The 22,709-nt window shown below is 41.1% G+C and overlaps 1 protein-coding gene across 1 annotated transcript in view; it reads right to left on the reverse strand.

Annotated features, from left to right (window-relative positions):
• Positions 1-22,709, reverse strand: part of LOC134577993 (serine/threonine-protein kinase SBK2-like) — a 189,594-nt gene that overhangs the window by 124,218 nt on the left and 42,667 nt on the right. Inside the window, exon 2 of the mRNA XM_063436953.1 lies at positions 8,275-8,453. Within this exon, the coding sequence (XP_063293023.1) occupies positions 8,275-8,440 (166 nt within the window). The 5' untranslated portion in view covers positions 8,441-8,453. The remainder of the gene's footprint in view (positions 1-8,274; positions 8,454-22,709) is intronic.

The following is a 22,709-nucleotide window of genomic DNA, read 5'->3' on the forward strand; positions in this document are numbered from 1 at the left end:
GAGAAAGAAAGTTGTTTTTATCTAATTTTTTTTACAGGTTTTTAGTTAAAGGTCCCCCCTCATTATTTTAGTACTTTTTATTGCAACAGAAAGCACTATTATTTGCCTTTTATTTTTATTTTTTGTAATTTTGGATTCTATAATATTTTACTACGGACACTTACCCACATATCCAGCAAGTGGGGATTATACCACTATACGCTATCAAAACTGGAGCTGGTCATAGCGCCATAAAATGTGCGTAAGCTACATATACTACATTTAAAAATACATATTGCACTATTGGATTTTTATATTCTTGATTTACTTTTTTTGTACGGACTTTACTAAGAAACCTACTACCTATCATCTGTTTTATGACTTTGATTGCATTGACACTTTTAATATTCTCTGCGCACCCACATTTGAATTTTTTACTACCTATCATACTTTCTGGTACAAGAAGTTACCGCTTATCCACGATTCATACTGCATTTCAACTCATTGAAAGGGGTATTTCTATTTTAAGACTTTTTTGGACTTTTTTATTTATTCAAATATATTGTATATTGATTACTGGCAATAGTATTTTATTGTATTCTTCTGCTGCAGCCTCTTTTTTTTGTACAAATTTGTATACAACTGTTAAAACAATAAGACAAAAGGCACCAGTAAAATAAATACAATAATGTGTAGTGAAATATACTGTAAAATACCTATAAAGAGCTATCCATAAATACATAAAGTGCATATATTTCTATCAGGAATGGATCATAAATTCACACCCACATATATGAAAAAAAGGAAAAGAAAATAGAAAAAAATAATAATCCCCAAACTTATCAAATAAAAATAGAAAAAATATACAACATAAACGTATATAAAATAAAATATTATAATAGCCAAAAACACCCTTGATAAAGGCAACCAGTAGGTGCCAAAATGTTGGGGGAATTGGTGACTTGTGTTTCTGTCTTGAGGCTTATGAGATTTAGGTAATTAATGTGTGGTTTACGGTTTGCCTTTTTTTGTTGCTTTGTCTTTTTATGTATAGATTGATTCTGTTGTTCTAATAAAAAGATTTGTACTAATAATTGTGGCTGTTATAGTGTGCATTCTGTATCTTGTATGAAATAAACATGTCATATAAATATGAAAATAAATAAAAAATACATTAAAACAATATTAAAAAATAAAGAAACTTAATGTATTATACTAAATATATTTTATATCATCTCAATGGCATTTACAAACCACAATATTGCTTCTAACTCCCCTATAAAGAATGCTATGTCAAGTCCAGTTTAAGCATCATCAATAGGAAACCTGAAACTAGAAAAGAACAGTTACAAAGACCACCAGGATGCTATATAAGTGGAATTGATACTCTAAGAGGCACCCATTTCATATATAAAATACACAGGTCATATTATATAGGATTTATAGTTAATAAAATTGCAACATGATTTTGTATTAGCTACAGGTGAGGTTGCAGCACTTTAAACAATGATTCCTTATTAAAATGGATTAAAGGAACACTATAGTGCCAGGAAAACAAACTCGTTTTCCTGGCTCTATAGGGTCTTTGGGTCCCACACCCGCCCGGCTGAAGGGGGAGGAAGGGGTTAAACACTCACCTTTCTCCAGCGCCGGGCTTCCTCGGTGCTGGGGACTCTCCTCCTCCTTCGGACGTCATCGGCTGAATGCGCATGTGCATTCAGTCAGTCCATAGGAAAGCATTCTTAATGCTTTCCTATGGACGCTGGCGTCTTCTCACTGTGAAAATCAATGAGACAGCCACTAGAGGCTGGATTAACCCATATGTAAACATAGCAGTTTCTCTGAAACTGCTATGTTGACAGCAGGCAGGGTTAATCCTATATGGACCTGGCACCCAGACCACTTCATTAAGCTGAAGTGGTTTGGGTGCCTATAGTGGTCCTTTAAGGGCAATTGAGGATCTCTTGCTTAAAAAGATTTTGTTTAATTAGATTTGTATTGATGAAAAATAGTTTTCTGTTTTCACGACCTATAATTTTACAGCAATGCACAGCTATAATTTTTACATGTAGCTATGTACAGCTATCCAAATGTGTATGTCTCATTTGTAGTTCAATTATATTCATGTTGGTTTGTGTCTGGGTGGGGTCTTTGTCCTATGTTAATGCTACATAGATGATGTTTTAATTATCTGGAGGGGAGGGGGGGCGGAGCCAGCACCCGAGCGAGAGAGACGCTTCCCGCAGTAGCTCCGCTGAAACAGCTCACACAAACGCCAAAAATCAGTGATAACGGCAAAATTAACCGGCTACCCAACGCAAAAAAGTATAAGACCAATCCGGGCTCGGGATCCAGAGATATAGGAGTCTTTATGCGCACGGCCACGAGGCCTGACCTCGGCAAGATGGCGCCGACAGAGGCCTCCACCTCACCTTCATCAGAGGACGAGAGCCCAACGGCATACTTACCTCCACCGAGGGTGCCTGCCAAGCCAGGGGCACCCTCGGAACCAGGAGACTCAGCTCCCGCCACGAAAGCCGACATTAAGGCGTTAGCCAAAGAAATACAAGCGATGTTTCACGCCGATATGGTGCAAGTCAAGGTGGAGGTCTCGACACTTACAAGCCGGGTAGTAACAGTGGAAGAGGGTCTCAAAGGTGCAGGGGTCGCCCAAACTGCCACTGACGCAGCATTGGGAGAGCTGCAAAGGCATTGCAGCGCCCTATCCACTCAACTAGCACACATGGAGGACAGGGCAAAAGCAAGGAATGTGAGGACCCGAGGTGTGCCAGAAACATTCACCGACGCTGAACTACCACACTACTGCCGACGGCTTTTGGCTACGCTACTGCTGCCCAAACAAATAAAGCAGATGGGCATAGATTCCTGTTTTTGGCTCTCCAAAGCACCCAAAGCGCCACAGGAGGCTCCCAGGGACGTACTTATTAAATTTAACCGGGAATCCGACCGGGGGGCACTCATGAGTGCCACCAAAGACTCTCCAGCGGTCCCCTTTGAGGGAGCACACCTCACCTTTTTTAGAGACATATCCAGACACACCTTGACATGGAGGAGGTCACTGGGACAGGTTACACAACAGTTACGGGAGAAATCCATCAAGTACAAGTGGGGGCAGCAACGACTGATGGCAGAGAAAGACGGCAAGCAACACATTCTGAAACCGACGACACCTGCTGATAATGCTGCCACGCAAGGCTCTGTCTTATGTTTTATGTTTTACGCTTTACGTTTTATGTTTTATGATGCATACGTTTTTCAGTTGCACTTATTTCATATAGTATTATCTGGGACGGGTAACCTATCGCCCCCCATCACCTTCGACTCCACTATACATATGTACATATGTTACATGTACCTGGCTCCGAAAGCCATTAACCAGACGCTATGACCAGCCACTTACCCCCCCCCCCCCCCGCCTTACTCTGCTTTAATTCATCATGCCCCTTCCTCATATAAACGCACGGGCAACCTCAGGGTACATTACACAACACCGCTCACTGCTCAATGCCCACGCGCCTAAGCTCCACCAACCCCAGACATAGTTGTACGAGACGACAAGTAGGGAGCACAAGCTAATCTCCGACTCCCTCCGACCCATGTTTGAGCTAACTGAATGCCTAGACAGGAGGAATCCACGCTAGACAATACTTTACATACAAAATTTTGGGTGTCTACTTTGCATGTGTTGCTGTTTATTACTACCACTTGAAATCTCTGCTGACTGTCTTTAATGCACGCATTGTAACATGATGTTCACATGTACCTGCAAAAATAAAGAATTTAATACTTATCTGGAGGGGAAATGTTGAGTCTTTGACTGATTTTATTACTTATATTAATAATGATTATAATCTACAGTTTACTCTTTGTAAAAATAATGGAAAATCTATTAATATGTTATACCTAACTACGTAATTATATAGAAAATAATATTTTAAAATTAAAAAAAACTTATTTCAAACACACAGACTTTAAAAAAGTCACAAATCCTCTAGTTCAAATTCACGTCACTCTTTTGGTTGTACAATATGCCTAAAATCCAAGAAAAAACTGTATGGATGTGGATATTATTGAACAACCATAGTTAGCCCCGTAAAGGAATACTGTAGCACCTTATCCTAAACCTAATACTAAGGGTTTTACCTCTGATAATATCATTACTGGGACTAATCTAAAACACCAGAGAGTGGTATATGACAGCCATTTATTGGCTGTTTTCAGCATGACAGGGAGATCCCTGTTATGCTGAAACTCAAGCATTCCGATTACACTGTGATTGGCAAAGACAAGCACTGATCACAATCGGCATGGGACACGCAGGGAGAAGCAATTTGCCACAGTGATTTCAACGGGTATAAAGGGCTGTATTCAGTGCTCATTTTGAGTACTCCATACAGTTCATTGGTCAATTTGTGAACACTAAGTTTGACCCCAGCTGACAGTGGGGAGCCCCAGGTATCCATTGATACCTGGTTCTCCCTGGTGTCAGCAGGGATTTAACCCCGCTTCACAACAAGTTGTAGCTGCTAGGAATTTGAATCCCTATTTAAAGGGTTGCAAGCAGTGCTCACTTAGTTAGTGTGGGGCCACAATTCTGTCCACAGTTGACAGATGAGAGCCCCTGCTCTCCTATTATCAACAAATGGAAAAAGTCCCATCTAGTAAAATCCCGCATGACACGATTATTCCACCATGGGTCTTTTAAGGGAGGGATATCCATGAGGAAAAAATGTAATTTGGCTTTTAACACACAATACAACGCACATGCTAAAAAGATTGAAAAGGTTTCTGTTTTGTTTTGTTTTCTTAAAATGGTCTGTTTTAAAAAAATTGCATTTAACCCCTTAAGGACCAAACTTCTGGAATAAAAGGGAATCATGACGTGTCAGACACGTCATGTGTCCTTAAGGGGTTAAGTAAAATAATCCTGACTAATCCATAATAATTTATAATAAAGTAATTAAATATTAAGCGCTGTGGAATCTGTTGGCGCTATATAAATGGCGATAATAATAATATAAGAAGTAGGTTAGCACCCAGTCTATTACTTAAAAATGAATAAATCAATTTGTAATAATATTTGGAAGAATAAACCTAAAGTCTTCCATAAATGTGTCAATTGCGCTACTTGTAAATAGCAAAGTAAAAAGACAGTTGTATTAGTTAAAAAAAAAAAAAAAAAAAAATTAAATATGAAATATTATTCATCGCTCCAATATTTATGTGTTAAATTAACTTTAATGTGAATGCGGAGCATTATCTATTTATTTATTTATAAAATATTTTACCAGGAAGATTACATTGAGATTTCTATCGTTTTCAAGTATGTATATACGCCAAATTTGTCGCCAACTACATATTAGATTATTTAAACATTTAAAGTAATGACATACTAAATAACAGAAATTAGCATAGTGTTTCAAAACACAGCAAACCTTGCCTTTTAACTGTAAGATGTGTATAGCTATTAGGATAAACGGAGTAGCAAAAATTTGGAGGGAGTGACAGATTTCAAGCTCATCTTAAAAAGGAAACCCAATGAATCCTTTATATTGGAGATCTTAAAAATTGGTTGATTTTAGATATTGATTTAGTAGGCTTAATTTAATTGTTATACGGTATTAGGGAGCTATCTACCAAAAGGCTGAAAGACCTAAATTGGTCTTTCAGCCAAATTTACTAATACCAAGTAAAGATTACTTAGTATTAGTAAATTCCGGCCCTACTCGCTATGCCTGTGGCTGCTCACTGTTAAAAAAAAAAGTAGTAGTATCCCCGCTCCCAAGCCCCCACCTGTGCGGCGCGAGTGGTGAACGGGGGACCTATTGCCCCCCCAGGCCCTGCAATTAGGCTTAGAGCACTCTGATTGGTTGATTCCAAGCCAACCAATCAGAGTGCTCTGACAGGTAAATGAAGAGACTGACAGGCTTGAAATCCAAACAATCAGAGTACTCTGTGTCATTTTACACAGTGTGGGAAAGTTCTTTGGAATTTTCCCATGCTGTGTAATTTGACTCATAGCAACACTCTGATTGGTTGCTTAGAATTGCAGGGCGTGTGAAGGCTTTATAAGTCATTCCCCGCCCTGCGGAGCTCAGTCTGCGCCGTGCCCTCGCTGGGTGAAGATGGATTACTTTTTTTGCGTCTGTTTTTTTATTTTATTTTCAAAGGGTATTATGGATTTTTATTTGGCCTTTTTAGGGGCTGAAAAAAAAGAAGATTTTAGATAAAAGAAGACATCAAATGGTAAGTTAATTGTAGTTACAGGGATTTAGTTTTATTGTTCCCCCTCACTATTTTTAGGGTGAGGGGGGTAGGTAGGTCTTTTGTATTCTCTTTTTTTGGGTGGGGTGGGGGGTGACTAGGGGCTTGGAGACTCCTAGTCACCTGGGGGGATATTTATACTTGGTCCCCACCCATCACCCGTGGGTGGGGGCCGGAGAGGAGAACAATAGGCCCCCACCCGCTGCTCAGGGGTGGGGGGTAGGTGGGAGGACAATAGGTCCCCCCTTATTGTAATTTAGGGCCCCCACCTGCTGCTCAGGGATGGGGGCTGGGGGGAGGACAATAGGTCCTCCTCCCCATTTTCATTTAGGGCTCCAACCCACCGCTCATGGGTGGTTCCCGGGGAGGAGGACAATAGGTCCTCCCCTCTACATTTTTATTTAGGGCCCCCACCCCCCGCTCATGGGTGGGGGCTAAGGGGGACCCTATGTCCCCCCTGCTAGTTAATAGATGCCCCACCAGGGGGGCATTTTTCTTTTTTACAACAGTGAGCATTTTTACATACTACAAGGAGGGAGCTGCGCGCTGGTTGCTCCCTCCTTGTAATAAACCAAACGAACGAACAAAGAGGTCTTCGTTCATTCGATTGAAATTTCTATTTGTTTAATTGTCTTTCTGATGAATAAATGAATAGATTAAATTCCCGTTCGCATGCCCAAGTGTTTAACTGGGCATGTACGGGAATTTCACAGTGCTATCTAGTGTGGGCAGATGACGTGTCCCACAGGGTCCCACACAAAGATGGCGGCGCCCAGGACCTAGGTCCGGGCAGAAAGAAAAGATTAAAAATAGGTAATATGGGGGGCTTAGGGTCATTTGGAAGTAACTAGGGGGATAATTAGATGTAGTGGAGTCAGGAGGGGGATTAAAAAAACTGGATTCGGCCATGTCAGTGCCGTTTTAAAACTCAGTCTATTTTAGTTCAGCCAACCACTGACTGTGCTTGTTTGGATTTCGCAGCAACTGGTCAGCAAGAGGTAGAGCTTGCCTCATATTGCAGTAACATATGCTGTGGACTAGAAGTCCCACCAATCTCAGTCAAAGACAGAGCATGATGGGAGTTTAAGACTAACATGGACAAGTAGCTTCTGGCACAAACGTTGGTGGGGCATAAAACCTGCTGTATAATTGTGTATGTATAAGAATGTGAAACCTTTCTTACATTAGCTGCCCAATCTGCGCAGCAACCTTTTTTCATCTTCGTAGAGTGCACTAATCAGACAGATAAATCCTCTTCCTGCAGTGTGTTCAGCACTGCCTGCTCGTGGCAGACGCCTTATAATAGTGGAAGGATGTGATAAGTCACATCAGGTTCATGTAAATGAGGTGGTCATGGTGCTTGGAGTCTTTATGTGCAGAGTTTCATTATTAAATACTTTTTTAAAAATCTTTTTTGGTTGGTTTGAGAAGCCCTTTAACAGAAACTTATTATAAATAATATGAGTTATTCCCAAAATCAGGGCAAATAAACAAATCTGATTTAAAATATTTTTCTTTAGCTACACTCACTGTTATTTGCTAGACTCCAAACTTCAGAAAATAAGATCTGAATGGCGAACTTGAGGTTACAATCAATAGTTAGTCTGGAATAAAATCTCCAACTTGGTTCTAGTCACAATTTGGATATTCTAGTCTTAATTTGCATTTTAGAATCAATTAAATTCACTAATATATGGAAACCATTCAAAAAGTCTGTTAGTCCAAAACTAGTACAGTGGTAGGGGAATGGGAGGAGGAAGGCTGAGGAAGCCAAGTGACAACGTTTTAATACGTTTATAAAGGTGTACTACTTACGGTACTTCTGAGACTTTCATTAGTGTATTTTAGTTTGTATATTTGTTTAAAGGTTTTTGCTTGCAAGCTTAAAATAATATTTCTTTAAGGAATTGCATATTTGCTGTAATGAGGATATTACAATTTGTATTACTAATGCAAGTCAAGCTTGAATGCTTAGCCTTTGAACATGTACAGGTTATGTTTTATGTTTACCTCTTTGGCGATGGATCACAAGTGTTACAATTCCATATTTGCCTTTTCCAAGTTCTTTGATGACTTTATAATGTTCAGAAACCTCCATTCTAACAAGGTTTTGAGCAGTAATTTCCATCATTTCTTCCAGCATTGAAGCTGATTCCAAACCACCATTAAGACTCATTGTTTATTTTTTCCTAGTGGACAATAAAATAATTATGTAATTAAAACAGTTTTCTACATATAAAGACACTTTTAGCATCATAACCACTGCAATCATTGCTATTGTACTCTGAGTGGACCTTTACTGTTTGTTAAATTTTAATCAGATGTTTATATATAAATCAGTACATAAAGTGTTAAAAAAAAAAAAAAAGAGTATTGCAGAATGGAATGATACTTTTTTTATTGGATAAACAATGTTTAAAGGGACACTATAGTCACCTGAACAACTTTAGCTTAATGAAGCAGTGTTGGTGTATAGAATATGCCCCTGCAGCCTCACTGCTCAATCATCTGCCATTTAGAAGTTACATCCCTTTGTTTATGAACCCTAGTCACATATCCCTGCATGTGACTTGCACAGCCTTCCATAAACACTTCCTGTAAAGAGAGCCCTATTTAGGCTTTCTTTATTGCAAGTTCTGTTTAATTAAGATTTTCTTATCCCCTGCTATGTTAATAGCTTGCTAGACCCTGCAAGAGCCTCCTGTATGTGATTCAAGTTCAATAGAGATTGAGATACAATTATTTAAGGTAAATTACATCTGTTTAAAGTGAAACCAGTTTTTTTTATGCAGGCTCTGTCAATCATAGCCAGGGGAGGTGTGGTTATGGGCTGCATAAACAGAAACAAAGTGATTTAACTCCTAAATGACAGTGAATTGAGCAGTGAAATTGCAGGGGAATGATCTATTCACTAAAACTGCTTTATTTAGCTAAAGTAATTTAGGTGACTATAGTGTTCCTTTAAAGGAAAAGCTATTAATGTGTTCCTCTCTTCCTCAAGTCTGAAGGAATACTGATCTGTATATTTTCCTATATTTTATGTGAAACTATATTGATTTAAACCAACACACAGGTATATTAGATAAATACGTATTCATTTCTTCTCACACTCAACCTTTTGTTTTAAGTTTCATTGGAAGTGTTTTTTACATTTATAGAAGTATATAAGTGGATTACACACAGATGTTTGCAGCATGTCCTATTTGCACTTAATATCACTACGTTTCATCTTCCCATTATTATTTATTATTAAATAAAATAATAGCCCCTTCTTCCGCCCATGGGACTTCTCAGCATAAATTTAATAGCCCCCACTAACTGGCAATGCATAGAGCCATGGGAGAAGTTAGGATGTCCCTCCCCCCGCCCATTTGTTATTATTAAATAACAATGACTGACGCTAAAATAGAGGCTCAGAGTTGCTGGATAAAGTGGCGTGGATTTAGATTGTGAACTCGTTTGAGCAGGGCCCGCTTCTCCTTCTGGTATGTCATATGTCTTTTGTTATAATTAAATGTTTGTCTTGTTTACCCATTGTGCAGCTCTGTAGAATATAATAGCGCTATAAATAAATGTACTTGCAATTGGATTTCAACACTTTAATATTATTTGTCACACCTTACACCTTATTTGTTAAATATAATGATAAGTAAACAACATGTTAAAAAACCTGGGGATTGACAGATCCCATTAGATGTTGCAGTTTTAGTGCCGAATTGCTGTATAAACAATAATACAGAAACCTTAAAGGGACACTATAGTCACCTGAACAACTACAGCTTAATGTATTTGTTCAGGTGAGATCTATAGCTCCCTGCAGGCAATCTAATGTAAACACTGTATTTTCACTCAGACGGCCACTAGAGGGACTTCCTATCATGCAGGGCCCTAAAAAGGCCCTGTACACGTCAGACGTATTAAAATACGTATTAACGTATTAAATACGTCTGACGTGTTCAGGAGAGAGAAGGCACTGTGTGCGCGCCTTCTCTCTCCAGCCTGTCAGCGGAGGAGGGGGCGGGCAAAGACGGTGAGCTGAGCTGTCACTCAGCTCAGCTCGCGGCCGCCACACCGCGCGCATGCGCGGTAGTGCGCTCAGGACTTCAGAGGGCGGCATGAATGGAAGCGTTTGATTGCTCCCTGCTCGCGCCCGCCTATTTCGTCATTTTGACGAAATAGGGGGCGCGGCTTCACGAGGCTCCCGGTGCTGGAACCAGGTAAGTAAAATCTCTTCCCTGGAGAGTCCCTTTAACTTTCTTGTGTTTCATATTATGTAAGATAGAGCACAAGGATAAGGCATGGAAGAGAGAGAGAGAATGAGAGCGAGAGAGAGAGAAGCACTAGTGGGAAATTATTAGTAGATTATTAGTTTGCTTTTTATTATTCTAAAAAGCATCAAAATGTACAGCTAAGGTGTATAGCTTAACCAAAAAACTGAGGATATTTCAGTATTATAAAACACCACCTTGTGGGCGTGACTGGCCAAGCACCTAACCAGACGTCTCCCTGTGGAGCTTCGCTGAGATTCCGTAAAACAGAGACTCGAGCCATGGATAAAAATAAGCTGCAGAAAGAAGACTTACTGCACCCCACAAACAACACAATGAGGTGCAAACAGAGTGTCAGGCTTTCTACCTGCTTACCTTCTGGCTCAGCTCCGGGTGCCGCGATCCCCTCCGGCATTCAGTTCGATGCTGCACGCTTGATACATGTGTAAGTATGCGTCCGAATAAACTACTGAATTTGATGCCCTATTTTGGTTTTTGGTAGCCCAATATCGCATTCCTCTTGTGATAATCTGGTAATATTATCTTTTTTGCAGAAAGTATTAACGCCCAGAATGTCCCCGATTGCCGGATATCAGGCTCTTTTTTTTCGAGAGGCCCACGCCACAACTAGATGCAGGGATGCCAGGCAACAACCTTGGAAGATGCACTACAATTGTTGCTTCTGCACCTGCAGAGATCCTGGGTGAGGGATCATAAGCCTGGAACTTTGGATGAGGCAGCAAGGTTAGCAGATGATTGTCACGCTAGAAGTAAGGTAGAATCCAGCAGAGGATGACCCCCCTTCAGGCCATCCTATCCAGGCGCAAAGCACCCCATCACCACCTAGAGCCACTACCTTCAATCCCGCACTCATACCGGCACCCTTCCGACACACTGGGCCCTTCTGTCATGGGTGCAACCAACCCGAGCATTTTAAAAATAATTGCCCAAACTGAAACAGAGGGAGCTAGGAACGCACACCACCTCAGCCAGCTCGGGCCGCGGCCCACTGCAACCAGCAAGAGTTTTCCCCAACGCAAAGCTACCCAGAGGAACAGTGGACAGTACTACATGAGGTGAATCCCATCCAAGTTGCAAGTGACAACCGGGAGCACCATCGGCAGTGGGTAACCATAGACGGGCCAGAGGCAAGGGGACTAAGAGGTACTGGTGCGACCTTAAACATGGTGCAACCAGTCCACACGCCAAGACCGGCCAGACCGTATCAGTGAGGGTGGCAGGAGGCGTCATTCACAAACTCCCAACAGCCCAGAGTTCATCTCAACTGGGATTCGGTGGCCAAACACCTGGATGTTGGCATTATACGAGACCACTCCACCTAAGTACTTTTGGGGAATGACCTGGGCTGCTTGATGTCACAGTTCACTGCACCCCGCCCAGAGAAGACCCTTCTCGTGACCACGAGACTGCAAGACCGCAGAGGAGAACCGATGCACCCCGAGCATCCTCATTTAGGACCCTATGTCCTGACCCTAGCACAGAATCAAACCGCTGCCACCAAATGAGACAGAGCTCCCGGTACCCTGGCTGGGTACCTCCGCCAAATCCGCTTCCTAGCCGTTATCAGGGACCCTGGAACGCTTCTGCTCCCGTCACCTCAGCTTGACTAGAGCTTTTGCACATGACCAGGCAGCAGTTCTCCTTCCAGGCAGGTATTGTCCCCTCTGCCTATTCCAGTGCAGCCCTTATTCTAGGCAGGTATCGTCTCCTTTGCCTATTCCGCTGCAGCTCTGCTTAGAGTGATTATATTATTGCCTTTACAAAGGCAATTGCGGCTCACAGGCCTAGGTCTCTTGATTTATCCCATCACTAGATTCCCTAAAAATCCACACAGGACACAAATTCCAAAAGGAACTGGCATACAAAACTTTATTTTTGGGAGGACTAGCAAAAATACTCATAACATGTAGATTGCTGTAACAACTTAAATAAAATACAAATAACCAAATCATAGCAGACAACATACAGCAACTTATAACACAATTACATATTTATAATGGGGTGGGGGGAAATCATAATTAACACAAAATATCTCTCCTGCCTGCAGAATTAGCAATATGCAGATTTACCTGAATATGCAAATTAGCAAGCTTTGCTATTCAGGTAGTGCACATAGCTGTTGCTGCAACCAACGGAGGGCACTATACAGGCTCCATAGTCAAATCCTAGTCGGTAGCAAGCATCAGCAGGACAGGAGAGCACACAAACAATTAACAGTAAATACATAATACACATACATTACACACACCCTGCACCTACAATGGGCACAGGGTAACTTAAACATAGGAGTCATCCAGGGATCTAACTTGTGGCGGGACATCGCCACTAAGTGCCATGTCCCCTGAATATTCAGAGGTTTGGTTTTATATTTTGTGTCTCCAGTGTGTACTGTGATGGTTTTCCCTTGTGTATGTCTTGCTATTACTGCATTGCAGAACATTTAAAAGTTGACAGTTGACAGTTAACTCCTGGAGCTGTGAATAAAAGTTGTCAGTTGACTCCCAGGCTATGTGTCCTGTGGTCCTTGGGAATGGGAATTATGCTGTGTGTCCTGCCTTCTGTATGCTGAATCCTGATTACCAGCGGAGAGCCCTTGGATTAACCCCTGCCGCTCCGCTACATAACTGAAGTGTCCATCTTATGTTCCCAGTGATGGAGACTACCGTCACACTGCCATCATGAATCACTCCAGAATAACTGGGAGTATTACGTTTGAAGGCTGCTCAGTGTCACTGTTTAACGATCTCCCGTTCTCTGTATTGGCGGAGAAGATGAAGCTGGCCCCAATCGCCAGGAAGTTGAGGGACTATTCAGTCAAGTATAGTTGGGATGTAGAGGGCTCTTTGGTGGTCCCCCACAGAGAAGAAATGCTTATCCTGTCATCCTCTGGCGAAACGCCTACAGAAACTGGGCCTGTCCACCACATCACCTATGGAGGTCACAGCCAATGCAAAAAACTGACAAACAAGTGGAAACTCTAAAGGGGGCCACCCACAGCCACCAACCAAAGAATCTGAGAGCGCTGCTTATTGGCAGAGTGTCTCACCCAGACACCGAACCGTGACCTATATAATCACCCATACTCCCACTCACGGGCCAAGATAGGCAGCGCTAAAACTTGGAGATACAATCTAAACCTTACCAACACGACCAATTTGTTTTTGTTTGTTGCTTCTTACCCTTACATAATGCTTTATTTTTTGCTATGTTCCAATCTCTCATAAAATGGAAAAGATGCATATTATATGTGTACAAATTACAATAAAACACAAATAAATAAAAAAAAACACCACCTTTATTCTGTAACCGCTATCACTACTTTATAGATTTAATTTTGAGGCAGCACATAAATGGAAAACTTCTGAACAACCACAGATATTATATGTATATATTAAAACCAAAGAAAAAAGTCCTGCACTCTAACTCCCATTACTCCTGGGCATACAGTAAAAACCAAAGAAAAAAGTTACCTGCGCTCTTTCCCAAATCCCTATGTATATTTAAACAAATGGAGGTTTTTAGTTACCCCAAATGGCCATGAGAGGGTATGCCCGCCTGCCACGTCAAGGCCGACCTCTTTTTTTTTTAATTTGTATTTTATTTGCTTTTGCATATAAATCTTACAACGTGACCAATATATGGGTAGAATAAAGTATAGACATCAAGTAATGCTGTGCATGGGTACTTATCTCAAACAATACAAACAACTTATGAGCATTAAGGATAAATGAGAATAGCGTAAATTATAGTAGAGTGTCTCTTGTCTTTGTCTTTGTCTGCGGTCTCATGTCTCTGATGGGAGGCCTGAATTGCCATCGACATGGGTTGCTTCCTTGCTGGATCAGCTCAGGTGGTGAGCTTCGAGCTCCATGGTTTTTGCAGTGGAAGGGTCTTTATTTCAGAGTTCTCTAGTCGCCACCGTTGTGCGGTGTGTCTCTGGGTCATGCCCCTTGGAGTCAGATTGCTTCTTGGGTGTAGACACAGGTGGTGTGTGCCCCTGTCGCTCAGCTAGTATGTTTAGACTTCGGAGGATAGGTTCTGGGTCCTCAGAGGAGGTGAGGGTGACGGGTTCGGCTCCCAACGTTGCCAAGAGTGAACCGTCGGCTCCCCATCTGTATTTCACAGAGTTGTCTCTCAGTCTCCTTGCTATGGGTGCTAGTTTCCTCTTTTCTGCCAGCACTGCGAAAGGGAGATCACTATATATCGCCAGTACATTGCTCTCGTAGTGTATGGTTTGCAGTGCCCTGGATCTGGCCATGATCGCAGCTCGTGCCGCTATGTCTCTCGTGAGTGCAATAGTATCTCTTGGGGCATTGCTAGGTGCTGCAGCAGACTTTTTCACCCTGAATACTGACTTTATAGTGGGAGAGGCTGCACAACTTTCAATTCCCAAAGCTGCAATCATGTTTCTTGTGAATTCCAACAGCTGCTCCCCCTCTACAGACTCTGGGATGCCCCTGATTCGGATGTTCCTTTGTCTGTGCCTTGTTTCAAGTAGGGTCACTGCCCGGTGCATCTGGCGGACTTGTGCTGTGAGACCCGCTATTAGGTTACTGTTGCCTTGTATGTGGCTGTCTCTGGCGGTTTCTCTTGCCTCCACCTCTCTCACCTTTTGGTGTATAATCCCCATTTCATTTTGGGCCTCTGCCAGGTCCGCCTTCCAGACCCTCCTTAGGAAGGCCAACCTCTTAGGTGGGCCCTAACTGTAACCATTCAATTGCTTCCTTGAGCTTCTGGCAAAGATATCTCTAATGAGACAGAAAGGGGCATTTTTTTTATATACATCAATATATGCTTATTAACCCTTAATAGGGAACACATAGGATGGGCAGCAGCATTGTAACATTGGAATATATTTTTTTTTAAGTTCATTTTTATTAATTTTCATGATTACAAACCACAAACACATATATAAAAAAATGCATATACAACAAATATTAGGGTCACAATAGATTGAATTAAATTATCTTATCTTGTTTACTCCTTATCTTGTTTACTCTGTTTACTCCGTTTCCATCTCTCTTAGATTCTCTTTCTTACTTACCCCCTTACTTTGATTATTATTTGACTTAATATATATGAAAAGGAATTATCTTCAGTAAAGGAAACCAGGAGTAAAGAGAGAACATTATGACCCCTTTCAATCATCATTCATATCCCACACTGCCATGTATACATACATTACTACTTAACCATCTGTCTGGAAATGTCTTTTATGGAGGATTTTGATCTTTCCTCCTTCTTATTCCATTTAATCTAAGGAATCGTCAGCTAAACCAAATTTTTTTATATATTTTTTCAAGGCACTGTCCCATCGGGAATCTCTTCGATATACTCCCACCATGGAGTCCATATTTCAATATATAGAGATAATTTACAGTTTAAAAAAATGTAAAATAGTTTTTCCATTCTATCTTGAAGTGAGATCTGACTAGTAATTGTAATCCAAGCTGGTGGGTCAGATTTTTTTTTTCTTGCCATACATATTTTGATTGCCAGCATAATATTTATAACTAAATATTTATATGGTTTACTTATTGCAGGGAGATCTAGAGCTTTTGCTATAAACTCATCCAGTTTCGTTGGTGGAGGAATCAAAATGATTTTTAAGAAGTTTTTCAATCATTGATAAATAAAAATATCTCGATTAGCTAAATTCTTTTTAGAGTTTCAAAAGATACTATCTCTCCTTCCAAACACAAATCCGCCAATCTGTCAACTCCTTTGCTACTCCAACTTGATAAATCTAAATCTTCAATGTACTGGTTAAGGACAGTTATCGGTGTGTCCTGAGTAATATATTCTTTAATACCCATCTTTGCTCTCACCCTTGCCCCCGTTTTAATTGCATCCATAATAATAAGATTTGAAAACTTCAATCCTCTAGCCGGAGAAGGCTTAATCCAGTACAAATGGGAGGGAATTAGTTTTCCTATACAGTATCTCTCACAATGAAACCAGCTAGCTGACATATTTTTCTTCAAGCACCATGCAATCAAATGTGAAAACATAGTTACATCATATAGAACACAAAAATCCAGAAAACCCAACCCAAGTTGAGTGCTATTTTTTTTAATAACATTGTATACTATCCGTGGTTTCTTGTTTTCCCAGATGTATGAGAGGAATATTTTTAAAATTTTCTCCAAGATAGTACCTGGTACTCGCAGTGGCATCATCCTAAACAAAAACAAGACCTTTGGAACCAAATATGCTTTCATGAAGTTTAACCTACCCAAAAATAAAGCCTCTCCTTTTTTAATTTTGTCTATTTGCAAATTAAGATTCTGAATTAGTAATTTATAATTTACTAGTCTATATCTTTCAAGCTCCAGCATTATTTTTATATCCAAATAAGCTATCTGATCGTTTTCTCAGCTAAACTGGAATTTGCTTCGTAACCCTTGCTTTTGATGACCTGATAGCCCTTTACTTATAATTTTATGTAGGTTCAGCTTGTAATTAGGGTAATATCCATGTTCCCTAATAATCAATATGACTACGGGGATGGATGTATCAGGTGTTGTTAATGTAAGAAGTATGTCATCTGCATACATGTTATTTTAAAATCCTTTCTATTCACTACGATGCCACCTATCTCCTCCGCTTGTCTTATCGTTGAGGCCAAAGGTTCAATGGAAAGAGCATAAAAGATCAGGGGGGATAAGGGGTACCCCTGTCTAGGCCATTATGAACATCACAAAATTATGAGCTCAAGAAGGGACCTTTAATTTTGGCACTTGTATTGCTATACAAAGCCATGGAGCAATTTTTAAATAATCCTCTAATCCCAAAAGATTCCATCGTTTCAAATAAAAAAAATCCAACTGATTCTGTAGAAAGCCTTCTCGGCATTTACTGCCAAGAAGGCTATCGACCCAAGCCTTTATTGTACTTCCCACACTAGATTCATTGACTTTCACATATTATCTTCACCCGATCTACCCGGGATGAATCCAGATTGGTCTGAGTCCACTAAGTCTGGGATCACTTCCCCCAGCCTATCTGCAAGAATTTTAGAGAAGATTTTTACGGCTATGTTTATGATAGATATAGGCCTATAATTTGACCCTGGGTCTTTCCCGGCCTTAGGTATTGGACAAATTGAAGCTTGGAGCATCTCTTTGTGAATATCCCCTTTTTCACCAAACTCATTGAACACTCTCAGCAATAACAGTGAGACTGCAGGGTCTGCAATTTTATAAAACATTACTGTAAATCCTGAAATATATATACAATTATGGTAACTGATAGTAGTTTTTCCTTTACATACACGTAAGGGATACAGATTACCTATATAAAAATATAGACAAACAACAAAACATAGTGTATCCTGTATATAAGATAAAGCTGAAACCACTCACAATTTTCTGAGCCAAAAGTAGGCTCTGGACTTATACAGCGTATATGCCTTTCCCAAGGACATAGATGGTCTTCTCCTTTAAATGGATTCTCCAGTTGATAACTATCCAGTAAAGTGGAAGTTCAAATCAGGAGCCAGGAGTTGGAGAAGTAGTTAAAATAAATGTATTACTTTTTAAAAACGAAATAAAGTGCACAACGCGTTTCAACCATAGGCATATGGTCTTCCTCAGGTGCTGATAAACATTCAAATGTACACAAATCCATTTATATAGGCTATGGCATCTATACATAATAACATAATTAATTACACATGTAACATAAAACCCACCCCCCTCCTTATATGGTCATAACCGGATGTGTGTTACCACCTCCAATATGGCCACACATATTAACCCCCGGGTGCCATCTTAGTGGACCCAGACACATGTATATTAGCAGGACAAGAGGGTTTAAAACACACACACTTCAGCTACAAAATAGAAGAAAGAAGCATTACTTCTCAGCAGAGACAGCAACAACGAGATGAATAGCTGGTTGGTGTCTCTGCTTTTTGAAGAATATCGGCTATATCAGTCTTAAATGGATCTCCCCAACTTCTTCCTAATAATTATATCGTTCTTAGTAAATAACCCCTAATTGTGCACTTGAGAGCGTTCCACAAGGTTGGTTCTGAGATCTCATTATTATCATTAAAGGCCTAGATTTGTTGAATTTCTTCTACGAGCTTATGCTTCACGTTGTCTGATGTCAAATTATAATTCTTAATTCTCCAATCTGCTCTACTTCTTTTGTGTAGATTATTCTCAATTTCACAGAAGACTGGAGCATGATCTGATCAGCTAATACTTCCAATGTTTGAGGATTTGAATATTTTAATATCCTTAATTCTCGTTATCCAAAAATCTATCCTTGAATACGATAAGTGTCTGTTCGAGAAAAAACTATAACTATAATGGATGTTGTGTTCTCCACATATTGTATAAATTATACCTATGCAGACATTTAGCAAAGTTTTCCGCAAATAATTTAATTATATTATCTAACCTGTTTCCTTTAATTTTTTTTAAATCTCAATTAATATCGGCAATACAATTTAAGTCGCCCCCCAATTATCAAGACTCCTTTTGAATATCTTTCTACTTTTTCAATTAAAGAATCCAAAATTGTTATAGGAAAATCATTAGGGGTGTAGCAATATACCAAAGTATAGATTTTATAGTTTAGTTTACAGATTAAGATTATATATCTTCTGTTTATATCTGACTCATGAAATATATATTCAAATGCTACGTCCTTAGACATCATTATTGCTACTCCTCTATTTTTTTTCGATCGCCTAATCTGGCTTCATACATAACAGGGAATTTCTTATATCTCCAAAGACTAGAGTCTGTACTATCCCAATGTGTCTCTTGTGCGAAACATATATCAATCTTCTCTTTATTTAATAACTCATAAATGTATGCTCTTTTTTGCGGAGAATTTAATCCCTTACAGTTAATCTTTACCAGTTTAAGATTAATTGGATATGAAAATTTACGCCAAAGTGCCTGTTCATTCCTAAAATTCTGCCAAAAATTCCTTTTTCCCTTCGTCCCAGATAGACATCTCTATTTAAACTCAACAACCATCTGCATACGCCCCATTCTTTCTTTATGCCTGGGAATCCATTTCTTAATGTTCCCCTGAGCATATGTCTCTTATGAGCATATGTCTCTCCTGTTATAGGCGAAACGCGTAAAGTGGGATCCTTTGAACCTACCTTGCATTGTTTTTATTGTTTTTGTAAAATAAATGGTATATTTTAAAGTGATATACTCATTTATAGTGATGTCGCGAACATACAATTTTATGTTTTTATTATTATACATTATTATAATAATTATTTACATTATTATCATTAAAGGCCTAGATTTGTTGAATTTCTTCTACGAGCTTATGCTTCGCGTTGTCTGACGTCAAATTATAATTCTTAATTCTCCAATCTGCTCTACTTCTTTTGTGTAGATTATTCTCAATTTCACAGAAGACTGGAGCATGATCTGATCAGCTAATACTTCCAATGTTTGAGGATTTGAATATTTTAATATCCTTAATTCTCGTTATCCAAAAATCTATCCCATGAGCGGTTGGTGGGGGCCCTAAAAAAACAATAAGGGGGGGCCTACTGTCCGCCCTGGCCCCCACCCCTGAGCGGTGGGTGGGGGCCCTAAATAAAGAGAGGGGGGGACCTACTGTCCTCCCCCCGGCCCCCACCCCTGAGCAGTGGGTGGGGGCCCTAGATAATAATGGTGGGGGGACCTACCGTCCTCCCCCCCGGCCCCCACCCCTGAGCGGTGGGTGGGGGCCCTAAAAAACAATAAGGGGGGACCTACTGTCCCCACCGGCCCCCACCCCTGAGCGGTGGGCGGGGGCCCTAAATAAAGAGAGGGGGGGACCTATTGTCCTCCCCTCGGCCCCCACCCCTGAGCAGTGGGTGGGGGCCCTAGATAACAATGATGGGGGGGGAACCTACCGTCCTCCCCCCGGCCCCCACCCCTGAGCGGTGGGTGGGAGCCATAAAAAAATAATAAGGGGGGACCTACTGTCACCCCCGCCCCCACCCCTGAGCGGTGGGTGGGGGCCCTAAAAAAACAATAAGGGGGGACCTACTGTCTCCACCCGGCCCCCACCCCTGAGCAGCAGGTGGGGGCCCTAAATGAAAATCCCACCCAATCAAGGTGACTAGGGGTCCCAAGCCCCTAGTCACCCCCCCCCCCCACCCCCACCCAAATCAAGCTATCCCCTACCTACCCGGCTCACCCTAAAATTAGTGAGGGGGGAATAAAATAACTAACCTGTAAAAAAAAAATTACCATTTGACGTCTTCTTTTTTCTAAAATCTTCATTTTTCAGCCCCAAAAAAGGCCAAATAAAAAGCCATCATACCAGACGAACTTAAAATAAAATAAAAAAATCTGAGCGCAAAAAAAAAACCTGACGAAAAATAAAAAACCCGAACGCAAAAAAATAATCCTTGATTTGGGTGGGGGGGTGACTAGGGGCTTGGGACCCCTAGTTACCTTGATGGGGGGGGGATTTTCATTTAGGCCCCCACCCGCCGCTCAGGGATGGGGGCCGGGGGGGGACAGTAGGTCCCCCCTTATTGTTTTTTTAGGGCCCCCACCCACCGCTCAGGGGTGGGGGCTGGGGGGGAGGACGGTAGGTCCCCCCCCACCATTATTATCTAGGGCCCCCACCCACTGCTCAGGGGTGGGGGCCGGGGGGAGGACAGTAGGTCCCCCCCCTCTCTTTATTTAGGGCCCCCACCCACCGCTCAGGGGTGGGGGCAGGGGGGGCAGTAGGTCCCCCCCTTATTGTTTTTTTAGGGCCCCCACCCACCACTCAGGGTTGGGAGCCGGGAGGGGAGGACGGTAGGTCCCCCGCCACCATTATTATCTAGGGCCCCCACCCACTGCTCAGGGGTGGGGGCCGGGGGGAGGACAGTAAGTCCCTTCCCCCTCTCTTTATTTAGGGCCCCCACCCACCGCTCAGGGGTGGGGGCCGGGGGGGAGGACGGTAGGTCCCCCCCCACCATTCTTATCTAGTGCCCCCACCCACCGCTCAGGGGTGGGGGCCGGGGGGGAGGACAGTAGGTCCCCCCCACTATCTTTATTTAATGTATAATAAACACAGGTTACTGGTTATGGGAGGGATAATGTATAATAAACACAGGTTACTGGCTATGGGGAGGATAATGTATAATAAACACAGGTTACTGGCTATGGGGTGGATAATGTATAATAAACACAGGTTACTGGCTATGGGGAGGATAATGTATAATAAACACAGGTTACTGGCTATGGGGGGATAATGTATAATAAACACAGGTTACTGGCTATGGGGGATAATGTATAATAAACACAGGTTACTGGCTATGGGGGATAATGTATAATAAACACAGATTACTGGCTATGGAGGATAATGTATAATAAACACACACAAAAAAAAATAAAAAAAATGAATGAATGCAGCTTCAGAATTAATCTAAATTTTATGTTGTTTAGGAGGTGGAAGGGTCTGGGAGGGAGGGTCTGCTGCTGATTGGCTGGAATGTGTCTGCTGACTGAGGTACACGGTCAAAGTTTACTCAATGATGACGAATAGGGGGCGGACCGAACATCGCATATGTTCGCCATCCGTGGCGAACGCGAACATGCGATGTTCGCCAGGAACTATTCGCCAGCAAACCGTTCGGGACATCACTACTCATTTATTTTTTATTCAATACTTTACTTCCTGGAAACATCACATTCCTTTAAATTATACCATTTATTTTACAAAAAAAAGAGCGTCATTTTTTTTTTTAAAGGAATAAAATTCCTTTAAATTTGTCATTCTAACCACAATAGTCAGATTTTTAAAAAAGCTTATTAGGAAACATTGGCCTATATTAAAACAAGACAACATTTAAAATAATTTATTAACAAAACAACCACAAATGATATTTAGGGGTGCTTACAACCTTAAACAAATGGTTGGTTGAATACTGCTTAAAAAGTGATACAAGCGATAGAGATCTAATTAAATGGTTGGTTCTATGGCTGAAGCATATGTCTAGCCTGCAGGAATACAGGCAACAAGAAAAGACATTTAATAAGTTTAAAATCCACAACTAACTACAAAGAATTTTTAAATTAAAGACACCATTGCCGGTCACACTGTTAATGTTTTATACTGATTATCCGGAGCTCCGAGTAAATTCGACTTATATCCACCAACATCGAGACCATACAGCGAAACCCGAGGTCT

Source organism: Pelobates fuscus, chromosome 11 (genome assembly GCF_036172605.1).
Source record: "Pelobates fuscus isolate aPelFus1 chromosome 11, aPelFus1.pri, whole genome shotgun sequence".
In the NCBI taxonomy this organism is placed as follows: Eukaryota; Metazoa; Chordata; class Amphibia; order Anura; family Pelobatidae; genus Pelobates; species Pelobates fuscus.